The 13,209-nt window shown below is 44.7% G+C and overlaps 1 protein-coding gene across 1 annotated transcript in view; it reads left to right on the top strand.

The window, feature by feature from the left end:
* The window catches only part of akt1 (v-akt murine thymoma viral oncogene homolog 1), a 36,881-nt gene that overhangs the window by 3,352 nt on the left and 20,320 nt on the right, over positions 1-13,209 (top strand). The window contains exon 2 of the mRNA XM_037746375.1: positions 3,487-3,659. Coding sequence (XP_037602303.1) covers positions 3,614-3,659 — 46 coding nt within the window. The 5' untranslated portion in view covers positions 3,487-3,613. The remainder of the gene's footprint in view (positions 1-3,486; positions 3,660-13,209) is intronic.

Here is a 13,209-nt window from a genome sequence, read left to right as displayed (position 1 = left end):
GTTTGTTTGTGTGATGTATCCCAATGTGTATATAATGTGTGCGTGCCTGTGTCACAGAGTACACACACACACACCAAGATGCCGGAGAGATCCAACGGTTTGTGTGATCCCGAAGTTTGAATAGCACTCAGTGTGCTTTTTTCAAATCCCTCTCCAAGATCCTCCCAACATCGACTGTGCGACACAAGCACCACAACCCCAGTGCAATAAACAAAAACACCGAGCAAAAATAAACTGCGCTCTCACAAACTCACTTTTGCTCATTGATGGAAGCGAGCAGAAAGGCAGTAAAAGGCATGTTGATCGCACATTCACTGACAGATGTGTTAGAGCCTGGGGCTGTACTGATATGACTCAAAGTCTGTCAATAGTCACATCCACTTCCTGTTGTTGTCCCCACCAGTAAGCTGGATGAGGCCACTCAAACAGAGCTCTCTTTTGATGGCCGTACTCTGACGGAGCAGCAGCAGGCAAATTGATTTCAGTTGATGGTCAGAGATTGCCTGGTGCAGTATGTGGCATTTGTGTGAACAAGCATGGCAATTGATCACTCTTTTGCTTCTGCATTCAAAGCTGCCTTTTATATAATAAAAAGCACTGAATGAATCAAAAGGTTAAGTGTTTTGGTTGTGATAGCCCGCAGGTTTTGGTATGTGCCGTTGAGGAATAACCGATAAATCTGTGATGGAATTCAGCTCCATTTGGTTTATCTGATGATGTCAATGCAGTCTTATCCTGTCTTCTGTCATACATCGTAATATTATCGTTGGAGCTTGATCTTTAACCCATTTTTAGTTTTTATGCTGCACTTTACTCATGAATCTTTCTGAAGACCATTTCACATATTTTACAATGTAAATGTGACAGCAGTTTTTGTCATGTGTGCTCATATTGCTGGCAGTTTACCTCACAAGGACCTAGTAACATTTCCGTAATGCATCCACAACTGTGGCCAGATGTGAATAAAAACACTCACAGATACAGGGCACCTTCACCTCGCAACGTCTTTATTTTGTTAACAGAACAACCTCAACTCGAGGCCCATTTAGTAGCTTTTCTGGAGCTTTTGATCATATCACATGATCTTCATTAGCAGATGGAGTTGTCATGGAATTGTGGGTGAAAAAAACTTTTATTTTTTATTAGCCATTGAATATTTTGATCTGTTGATGTAACGTCAACATGATTATTTTACAGTCAACAAAACCATCCGATCTCAAAGTCAATTTAGTAGCTGTTCTGGAGCTTTTGATCTCATCACATGATCTTTATCATGTGATATTATATTTGAATCTTAACTGTTTATGTTTTTAAACAAACAAATCTGTTTGGATAATGCCACACACATGAAGGGGTTTTCTGATTTTTTTTGTGACTAATTTCCTATAATGTATAGTACAGTATATTAATTGTCCTTTCCATTTCTGTCTCAGCGCTTCATAACAATGTTTTCACAGTAAAAAATATCAGAGTATGTGAGATATAGGTAAAAGAAAATACAGCAAATCTTAGCGGTGCATTTATCAGAACACTCAAGAATATCTGCCTTTCTTTTTTCAAAATGTACTGTACTTTCCAAATTTACCAAAACCTGGAAATAGCCTAACTGGACATTTCTGTAGCTATGTTGGGGCCCTGCCTGAAGATGTAGAGGTTTTCTGATGTTTGAGGGGAAATTACATTTGGCACACTCACTGCAAGACAGCAAATATTATCTCAAGTAATTGAGCTCACATCTCACAAATTAATAAATTATTTAATTATTCTTTTTTAAATTTGTTGTATTTATTGGATGTGGTTGATTCCCTTGATGTGTCCGGTCATTGCTGCATTCTCACGTTTTTATCAAAATGATCATAAATGTATAATAGTGAATTTAATGATCAATGTCCAATATTTTTTTCAGAGAAATGGTAATGAAGCACCTTCATGTTCATGTTGAACTTCACTGCGGTTGGCAATGGAGTACCAGAGGAAATACTCTGTACGGAAAGTGCGATTGGAAAATTATTTTGTTCCTTTTGAGTACGTCTTCCAATCCAGTCCAAGTTTTAGCAAGTAGGATAATAATCCCCGCCATCCCCCTCAGAAACTCACATCCTACAGTATGCTCAGCACAAACAAAAACATGATACTCACCAAACCACTTAAAGGGATAGTGTTTTGAAGTGGGGTTGTATGAGGTACTTATCCATAGTCGGTGTATTACCTACAGTAGCTGACGTTCAGCAAACCCTCAGCTTGGAGACGCAGACCTGAGTTACCGCACGAAAGCAAAGCATTGTACTGCTATGTAAGAGGCTGGCAGCAAAATGTATGTTAGCCACCTAAAAGAAAGGCTCACCTAAAACAATCGATCCGTTTATATGTGCGCTATATTTAGAATATTTTCAACGCTTTACCTTGCCGTCAGACAGCCTTTGGAGAAGTGAAGCCGTTGTATCCATCTATGCTCTTGCCAAAGCCACCAGACTTCATTGAAAAAAACAACTTTTTTTTTTTAAGGGTTGGGACTTTTGGTGAATAGCGAATAGTGAATCTTTCACCTCAATATGGGGCTAATTTTTTGTCGTTTTATATGTGTGAAACAAATGAACAAACAATCGAGGCAGCGGTAGACCAGCAACTCCCGTGTTCTGCATGGTAAAATTACAGTTTTTTTTCAATGGAGTCAGGTTGCTTTGGCGAGACCATAGAAAGGCTTCAGTTCCCCATCTGAAACATAGATTGTATTGCTGAGTCACAGCAAGGTAAACCAGCGGAAATATTCTAGATATAGCGTACACTTACACTGAGGTAGCTGAAATACATTTTGCTGCCGGCCCCGTCCACAGCAGTACATTGATTGTGCGGTAACTCTTTTCTGAAAAACTGTGGACGTGCTGACCATCATCTACTGTAGGTAACACACTGACTATGGATAAGTAGCTCATACAACCCGCTTCAAAACACCAGTACTATCCCTTTAACAAATTATTTAAGTTACAAAATCCTCATGGGCACGTATGATTAAATTGGATTGAAAACATTACTAAACACCAAATCGATGCAACTGCAAAATAAGTTTTGAAATCCATCATTTAAGGCAGCTTTTGTCAGACTTGTTTTATGTCATTATTTTCTCATTCTAATCTCTATATTTCTATTTTCCCTGCTGTTTCTGGTCGTGAGTAGAGAAAACCATCAGGAATGGTTGTGTGTGAACAGCATGGAATTTTCCAATAAGTGGGGAGACTTCATTGTGAATGCCAAAAACCGCGGCCATACACTGATATTTGAACCTTGCAATGTTGCAGGTTCCAAATGTGAAAGGGACTACGCTGTGGTTTTAGCATATCCTCCACTAACTGGGCCATAAAACACTAGGATCCTCTCAATTCCACTGCCTCTCCTCTACTATGTTGACCTGTGGGTTAATATTCAGACAAGTGGAAAAAATCGTTCACCTCAATATGGGGCTAATTTTTACTCTTCTTCAACTAATAGGTAACCGCCTTTGAGAAGGTGGCTGTAAACCCCAGGACCTCTGCACAGAGCTGAGTGAAGAAAACTTTGGAAACAAAGCTGTGTCTCTCCCTGTGGGAAACCTGGATCCTCCACCCTGCCCACCAACATGACCAATGTGGTGATTGTCAAGGAGGGATGGCTGCATAAAAGAGGTAAATGCACAGATAAAATGTGTACTGTATGGTTTGATTTCAGTTGTAAAGACTTTTATTTTTGATCGCTTCAAATGTAACTGCACTTTAACCTTTTCTGTGCTTGAAAGTGAAATAAGATAAGCTTCTGATTATTTATGTTGTATGGTTTCTTTTGTGCATTTTACAATTAAGATGTAGTATTAGTCATCATCACCTCATGTATTAGAAACCCAACTTGCCGGTTAAGCAAGCTGTCAGAGAACACAGAATATGCAAATACCCTAAAATATGTTAGTTATGCAAATATTTCTAAATCCCTTGTTGATGCTTTAAACTGCAATACAAGTACTTGGTTTCATGGAATACATGCACATGGCAGTTTCCATATACTCATAAACTACTTTGTGTTTTGGCATAAATGGTGTACACTTTGAAAATGTATGTTTTTACTCTAATGGTTTAAATATTTCGCAAATCCCCAATTACCTTCATTCCTGAAGTACTTGGATTAGCAAGAGTTTACTGTAGTACACCATTGACGGATTTCTTTTCTACAGAAATGCCTGAACCGAATGACACATGTGCAAGGTGATTGATCACAGGCTAACTGTATTTAAACAGGCTGTACTCCAGATCTAATGTAAAGAGCCATCCAGTTGCAGAGTCCCCAGTGGGCCCCATTTAGCTGCTCTGACAGTGCTGTGTGGCGTGGCACGGCTCTGTGTCGGGCGTGAGTCCTGTTGTTTGGACGAAGAGGCATTCCTCACATACCTGCTGGCTTTGAGCAGCTTTATGTGCGCATACTAACTCTGCCTTGAAACTGCGGCTGCCTCACGGAGCCCACTCCACCACCGCCGCCTCCACCACCACCGGGGGCAAAATAGGATAAGGAACTTCTCCAAAACCACTGAAGGCTCCCAGGCCCAGTGCCAAGGTACCAGGCTTTTACTGGAAAAGGGGAAACCGAGACTCTGACTCAGGGGATAAGGTGATGGGAGCAGGTCACAAGGAGAGTTCCTGGGACTCTTGGGGAGGGGGAACAGTGTGCCGCTGTGGTGCGTTAGCCCGAGCTCCGCCCCCCCTCCTCAAGGCTTGGGCTAAGAGCATAACAGACTGCTGTTTTAGGAAAGAGTCAGCCTGGTTCGGCTCAGTTGGTCTCAGGCAGACACACCCTGGTCCCGCCAGTGAGTAAAAGGATAAAACATTGGGTGCTATTAGTGTTTCATTTGCAGAAGCTCTGTTGAGCATAGACCAAAGCTGCAACAATTAGGAAGTAGTTGAAAAAAATATAGATTTATCTTGGATATCCTACAGCTCTTCATATAAATCTATAAAGCAAAATTCATGTATTTCGGACATGTGTCAGAGGAATTAGGCGCAAACTGTGTTTTTGTGTCTCTCTTTAGGGAAACAACAGGAACAGGACCGTCCTGTCTTTGTTTGGGAGCATGTAAAATCGCATTAGTTAGGCATGACAGTCAAAGGTCCGGGCCGAAGTGTCATTCATTCTGTAAATGTGTATACTCACTGGTGTTTGTCCCTTTCTCTGTATATTATTTGTGCCACAGAACTGGCACAGGTCACTTTTTCCACACCTTAGTGCTGATAAGAATGGAAGATACTGAGAGCCAGTGTAAAATATAACTACAAGAGTAGTCAAATAGTGACTGGTAGAAAAACAGCCAGGTCGTGTGGCAGTAGTGTACTCATGCACACACAGCAGTGACACCCTTCTAGTTGTTACACACACACACACACACACACACACACACTAAACAAACAACCCTTCAGGAATAGTGAGTTGGCATGCTGTCGCGGCCCAGCAGCTGTGCCCTGTGAAATGTCACCCAGAGCCTCTGTGTTTTGATTGGAGGGCGTCCACCTGCCTCCTTGACAGGAAGGCTTTTAGTGTCGCGTCACTGTCATGCAGTCTTTGCCCCAGAGCCACCGCGCAGAAGGTGAACCTGCAGTAGCCCTGTCTCGCTGTCCATCACCTCAGCCACGCAGCCCCCCCCCCCACTCAACCACTATCATCCCATGTTGCACCTTGAGAGCTTTTTTTGTGTGGTGGCGGCGGCGCCACCCAAGTGACTCACATCTCCATGTGGGCGTAATAATAAACGGCTTATACCGCTTCCAAGTGTGTTCAGCTGCATGCTCATTACTCCCATGTGTGCACTCAAAACACCAATTTAATGTTTTACAAAAGATAGCCCTCCATATTCCCATCAACATTTTGTGTGTGTGTTCCACGGACAGCACCAAACTACATTAGATTCAACCAAAAGAGGTACAGTTAAGAGTGTGGCCTTTCCCCCCAGTAATGCCCGTTTAATGGTGCTACACGATGAATGGATTTCATGGTGGGTCAGTCACATGCACAGAGCACAGCAGCTCTCGCAGGTCAGCTGAACACATCCATGTCACTCAGACTCGCGCCTTGATTCCTGTCTGATTAGTCATGTTCAGCATGCACGTGTAAACTGTGCAGAGGCTCCTAAAATGAAAGTAGAGCGAGCATTGTGCCTTTACTACCCTGTAAACCCCCCCAGTAGAGCTAATCTGTCATTATAGCTGCAGATTCTCAGCCTTGGAGTGCTCTGTTCATTTGTTCCAGACAGGCTGCTGCGCTCAGTGAAATGATCTCATTCTTGAAGGACACACCTTCAGACTTTCTCCTTAAGCTGCAGTAATGTGTCTGGATTGTGGATGCTGCCCGGGATGTGTTGTTGTGACTGTTATCTCGGCTGTCTGTTGTGGAAGGACAGCTTTGGAATGCAAGATGAAGCAGCCGAGTAGGACGGGAGTAGCGTGTGTACGTACGTCTGGACATGCATATGCAAATGTGCGAGTGTATGGACAGTGTGAAGCATATTTATTCAAAAGTTACACTGCCAGCAGGACATTACCCGGTGCCCTTATGCACAGACCGCATCACAAGTACAGGCTTGCAAAAACACTGTAACTTTGTTACTATCATAACCAGTTGTTATGCGTCCCCAAATGGTACTTCCCTTTTAGATCCTTCAACGAGTGCACCCACACACTTTGAATGTGCCTACGGCCTCTAGTGGCCACAGAGACCGAGCAGCGTGTTATTTCTTTTTGCAAGTGTGTTTTTCCAAAGTTTCCATCAAAGCCAGAGCATCATCAGACATCAAAGAGGCAGATTGTGGGTTCCCTAGTTTCCAGGGAAGTGCTGCGGCCAAGAACCCAGTGAAGCTCAACAGAACAGCGCTCGCTTGTCCTCCCCTCTTCCCTGGCCCTTGTTTGTTTGACTCATTTGCTCCCTGACAAGTATAAAGAGCCGGCCCCTTCGTTAGGCTAACGAAGGCCGCAACAACTGTTGGATTTGGGTAGCACGCTCAGCTGGCTCCGGCTCATGAGAGGAGGGGTGGGTGGGGTGAGAGAGGGAGGAAAGGCAGAGGGCACACCAGTAGAGATAGCGAGGGGAAACATAAAGGGGCAGGCAGAGAGAGACAGAGACAGAAGTTGAGCAGCGTCTTTGTGATGTTCCCAGAACATTGCTCAGTGACCCAGTCGGCCTCAGGAGAGCGGATGGATGTTGTGTGCGACATGCCACAGAGACCCTCTCGCGGTTTGGTTTGGAGCTCATCAGCTGATTGGCTCCCTCGCTGGTCATGCGGCTGAAGGACGCCCATGAGCTGCTCCTCCGAGCGAGACCTTGTTGGTGGTCCAGGAAAGTGCATGAGACACAGAGTGGGAATGAGAGAGAGGGGGGAAAGCATGCATGGGTTCTGTGAAACACCAGACACAGTAGTCATAGTAGATGAAACATTTTCTTTTTTTAATCTTTTCAATATCTGTGCCTCGTGCATCTGGCGAGCAGGCGTCCGACAATTGAGCCAGCATTTTCCACATTGGTTTTAGTTTTCTCTCTGTATTGGTGATCTCAGTGAGGGAATGTGGTGTTTCCTGCACAGTTAAATGCTCTTCAAAGGAGCAGGCCCACCTGATTAAGAATGTCTCATGATGCTGCAATGCTGACTGTCTCAAGACTTTGACTGGCTGCCAACTCTGCTGCTGGGCTCGCCCAGGCTCCTACACATCCCCTCATTATGGCTGTCGTGGGCCACACACTGCTGCAGCACAAACACACACATTACGTACTGCAGAACTGGAGTGATGGCTCCTCCAATTTGCAAATATACACCTATATTGTGAGGCTTTTACACATAAACAAGTCTCGAGTGCACATAAAATTAAAGTGGATCCCAAAATGTTTGTTATCTTGAAGCTTGTGGATAATATGTCATGGTAATAAAGTTACTTTAATCAGAAACAAAGGTATGCAGTGCATTCCTACTTAATTTTAGTAATGCGTTATGTATGTAGTTATGAAGTTATATAAATAATTAAACCTTTTGTGTTTCACCATTTGTTTTTAAGTACAAATGAAAGAAAGACTTCCGTATGCTGCATTTTTTAACTGATAAATGACCACTTAACATTAAATAACTGATTTCCAAGTATTGAATTAACAAATAATACAACTTATGAAACTCCATTCAGGCAATGTTTTATCAGCAATTTGCAGTGTAATGATTTTGATCATTTATACAGTAATTTCCAATTTAAAAACACTTTTACAAGTTGTTGTCAAAAGATATAGAATTAAAGAAGAAGACATTTAATGTTCTTTTCATCTAGATGTATGGTGAACACTGACCAATGTTTGACAAATTAACATCAGAGCTGCTTAAAAGTAATTTAAAAGAGATGAGATAAAGGCATGTTAAGGAATTAATTTTAGTTTTTCTTCAAAGCCTGAGTTTCCCTACAATATTTATTATAACCAGTAGGGCTGTCCTCGACCAAAGAAACTCTTAGTCGACTAACATTTAATCGACAGATCTGTGAAACTGAGTTTCTCCACAAAGAATCACGCCAAAGCACCACTTTAAATCTTGTTTACCAGAGATGTGCTCAGAAGTTTCTTAGAAATAAGTCATTCAGAGGGGATTTTTTTTTTTTTTTTAAAGACTAATAGACTAAAGAAATCTTAGTCAAATTAGACCAAAACAACAGACTAGTTGACGGGGAACAATCATGAAAGTGAAAGTGTGTGCAAAAAAAATCCTAGAAGCTAAGTGAGACATAAAGGGGATTTTGAAGAGGGAAAACTGAGTAAACTGGGGGATATAATTCTGTGATGATGGGTAATTTAGTAATTTGACTGAAACTAACAGATGTAGCATGTATTTATTTTTTAAAACTTTTTGCAAATAACAACAGATAACTCCAACTTTGGTGATTAAATACTCAGATGCTACCCAGTTGATCATCATCAGCAGTGGAATTTGAAGTGCCAGGCCCATCTAGGAGGGAATGGAGCCCCTGTAGGCGGGTCCAGCAGCAGAGGGTGTCACACCGGGAAGCCAGCGCTCTGGCCGGGTGTCTGGCCGTCAGCGCGGACCCCCTGCTCTGGGTAATGGGAAGCAGTCTTCCTGCTAAATGTGGTGGAGAGAAGTAAATTACTGGGGTGCAGCTGTCGGCAGGCAGGCTGGCTGGCATGGTGGGGGGACCAGGAGGCTGAGGGAGGTGGCACCTCCACCGCTCGCCTCCTCTCACGGCAAGCCTGCTGTGTGCTTACTTTGCTGTGCAGAGTCCGCCTGCTCGCCACAACTGTGGTAGTCCGTCTCTGTTACTCTCTTCCTCTTTTTGTCTCTGTTGTTTCCTCGCTTTCCTCCTAACTGTCTTTCCTCTTGTTCTCTTCCTTTCTTACTCCCACATTCTTCCTCTTCTCCTTGTCTCTTTTCTCTCTGCCTCTGTCCGCCCCCACCAGCTCACCCCCCTCCTGGTCCTCCTCCCCCACTTCCAGCACACACTCCTCACCCACAGCCCCACCATCCTGTTGCTAGGATAATGACCCTGCTGACAACTCAGACCCATGGCGGAAGCGGCTATGGACCAGCGAAAAGCTCCCAGTCTCCGACATCAATCACACCACTGGCACCTCTCTCCAGTTTAGGGAGGGTAGGGGAAACGGAGAGATAAAGGCGATGCTCAGCTGTCTGCGGACTAAGAGTTGACTGTATGCTCAGATATGTGCACATTTCCTCCACATCAGTTATACTCAGAGCATATTTTACAAGTTAATCAGAGGCCATATAGAAAGGTTTATCATACTTTTAGAAGGAAGTTGACTATTTCCCACAGCTGGAGACTACCTGTCTCCAGAACAAAATGCATCCTCTGGAGTGACTCCCTGATTGTTTGAGGGCGTTTGATCTTACACTGGTCATTGAGAGTTCATTGGCTCTAATTTGCTCTAAATAATGTGTGTTTATTTGTTTGCCATGCAGTAACCCAGTTAACTAATCCATGGACTGCTTGTTTACCCAGGGAGAGGGGGCAAATCTCAGCCCCAGTGTGGCAGGGGGGAACTTCCCACAGTGTCTCTATGGTAATCAGCAGGTGTCACTCACCACGGAGAAGAAGTGAGGGCTTTCTTACGAGCGTGAGAAAGAGGGGCAGCCTCCATCGCACAACCCCCATCCCCCGTGCGTTTTTTTTTTCCTGTTGGGGTAGCAGCGGCAACCGCAGCGACAGAGAGAAAGAGAGAGGGATAAGGGGACGAGACAGAGAGGGCTACATTGGAGGCCAGGGTGGCCCGTCCCCGCAACCTGTTGATGCCGCTGCCAAAGCCCTGGCAATGGAGTCCCCCATCCAGCTGCATGGGAGAGAGAGGGGCCAACAAAAGAGGTTTGGAGAGGAGGGGGATGTCAGGAAGACATAAAGAGAAGGGGGGAAAAATGTAGGAGCCCAAACTCCTGGACAGTTTAGGATGGCATGTGAGCCTGGTGCTGCCTTATATGGTCACAGCGAGAGGGGCAAATGGGTAGACGGGTGTCCGGGCAGCACAGGGAGCCCAGCTCAGAGCTCCGCGGCTCAGAGCAGCGGACGCTGTGGGGCGGAGTTTGTGGTTGCCGGGGCTCAGTGGTGACCCCTGCATCAGGGAGCCCCCTCTCCTCTGGAGCGGGCGGCCCGTGGCTCATTGAGATGCAGGGCACAGGGTGGCAGGCCGCAGCTGCAGCCTACAGGCAGAACCCGGCAGAAAAGGGCCGAAGGGATGGCGGGGGCGGCTGAGGAAAAACCAACAAAAGGCGCAGCCCGCTCCCTCCTCCTCCCTCGCTTTGGAGTTCTAATTCCCTAATCCTCAACCTCCGCCTACACCCCCCCCCTTCTCATCCGATTCTCACCACTCAAACACATACACATGCACAGTTCATGCAGTTACCACTGGCTCCCTTCCTCCCATCCCCAAGCCATGAATGGCCAGACGGGGACAAAACCCAACAGCAGCCCCCTCAGGAAGTCCAACCACTGGGTGTGGGCACTGAGAGGCGCATTTTGTCTGACCCTCTTCGCACTGTGTGTGTGTGCTTACATTCATCCACATGTGGTGTGTGTGTGTGTGTGTGTGTGTGTGTGTAGTTTATCTAGTGACTAAGGTGGGCCTCCTCTGTTTGAATTATTGTTCATGAAATTTTATTAAAATCCTTCGAAGTAGAAAGAAACCGGATAGAAGAGGGGAGAGAAAGGGATGACGTGCAACAGAGCTGTTAGTTTGGACACATTGTTAGGACACTGTGGCCTCTCCTTTTGGGGGCCGCACGATGAATGCTGCATGATGTGTCTTATTAAAAGCCAACAAGCCACAGCAGCTGGGACCTCAACATTCCTGTCGCTGTCACTTAGAGACGGACAGAACAGGACGCTCCTCGGAAACAGCCACTAACCTCTGTCACACTCCCCCCCCCCCCCCTTCTGTCTAAAGCCTTCCACATTTTTTCCTATTATTTATTGACCCCTCAATGAGCCTGCCTGGCCAGCCCTTACTGTTAAGGTCTCTAAAGCCAAGTTGACTTGCAAATGGCTTCGAAGTCGAAAGAAAACATGAATGTAAATTTGAATGCCTGTGGGTCTATTTTTCTTGCAAGTCTCGTGATCATTTCAGCATCTGGAATAGAATGGCTAAGGCTGTCCCAAATACAATTCTTTGGGCTTTGAAGCTTTGGAGAGAAATATTCGAAGGTATTCGAAGCTTCGCGGAGCGACGGCTGACATGTTCTTCTGTCTGTCTGTCTCCATCTCTCCCGTTTCAGTGCCAGCGCCGCTGTTGCACTAATGTACACGCACCTATCTCTAAACACAGCAAACAGCAATATCCGTCTAAGAATAACTAATAACAATGAATGTTGAATATGAATAATGTTGTGGGATTATTCCTTATTTCATGGGCTATTTTGGGATCTATACATTATTAATACATACGTCTATCTATATATATTGATATATATAGATAGACGTTACCATGGTAACGGTCGCAGCTTCGAAGCATTTGTGTCAGCCCTTGATGATTCACTTTTATTCACTGTTAAAAGATGTCTTTGATAAAGGTTTACCTTATGATAAGGCAAACTCTGCTGGGGTACTTTTTCAGATCACACATTCATAAGCAAACAAGACGATGCTCCACCATGTACAGCTGTGGCCCTACCTTGTTGTGAGTGTGTGTGTGTGTGTTTGGGGTATCGAGGGCGTGGCGGTGGCAGGTTGGAGCTGTCCACACACTGGGCCATGCAGCAGTTGGCAAATAAAGATGAGTTCTGTTGTGTTTGGCAGCGGTTCTCCGTTCATTATTTTCCACTTTGCCCAGCGCGCATCCCAGACCTCAGCAGCTGCTTGTCATGTAAAGACACTCTATCAGGCCCTGACAGCTCCTCCCATGCACACACATGCACACACACACAGGACGCATAGCTCATACACACTTGATCTAACACCCCCCTCCTCTCACAGGCCTACATATGTGGCGAACATATGTAGTGATCTGTCTCACTACCACTCCGCTTAGCACAACTCTTTTGCACACTGCGTAGCTTTCTCATCCCCTCTAGTTCTCTCATCTCTCATCTGGTGTCAAATCCTCTCCCCTAATTTGGTTGAGTTCAGCCACATGTCTGCTGTCACACTTGACTTTTATTAGAAAAGCTTTGATTCTTCGGATCGTTTAGTGGATTTCCTCACAGCGAGGCGCGTCTCGGCAGTTACAGTGAGACCTGACACTTGAAGGAGGTTTTATCTTATCTAGGTTGTGGTCAGTCTGTCGGCCAGTTTCCTGTTTTGGAGAACATGTTGACATCAAAAGGGTTTAGTTTACATCAGTGATGATGATGATGAACTGACTTAAAAGCAGAAGGCTCTACTGTGTTGTTATGAGGCCCATTGTCTTTTGTCAGCACTGTGTTTCTCACTGTACACAGGATGTATTTGAGGTCTACGCTGCAAAGCATTGAAGTCAAGTCATAAAATATTGAAAGCAGGCATAATATTTGATTTATTTGCTGGTCTACAGGTATAACGTAATGCTGTTTCCCCATTTACTCCATTAACAGCTGTCAGTTTCACTTTCTCGTCATGTCGGTGCTTAAGAAAGGCCACAGCGTGGAAAGTAGAACTGAATAAAAGTAGAAGGGGAAATGGGTGTAAATAGGAAGCTGACAAGGGTCATCTTTGTTGTTTTTTATGCTCTGAGAGACAG

This window comes from Sebastes umbrosus, chromosome 16 (assembly GCF_015220745.1).
Source record: "Sebastes umbrosus isolate fSebUmb1 chromosome 16, fSebUmb1.pri, whole genome shotgun sequence".
Lineage (NCBI taxonomy): Eukaryota > Metazoa > Chordata > Actinopteri > Perciformes > Sebastidae > Sebastes > Sebastes umbrosus.
Note: the sequence above shows the minus strand (reverse complement) of the source record. Positions and strands in the feature narration are given on the sequence as shown.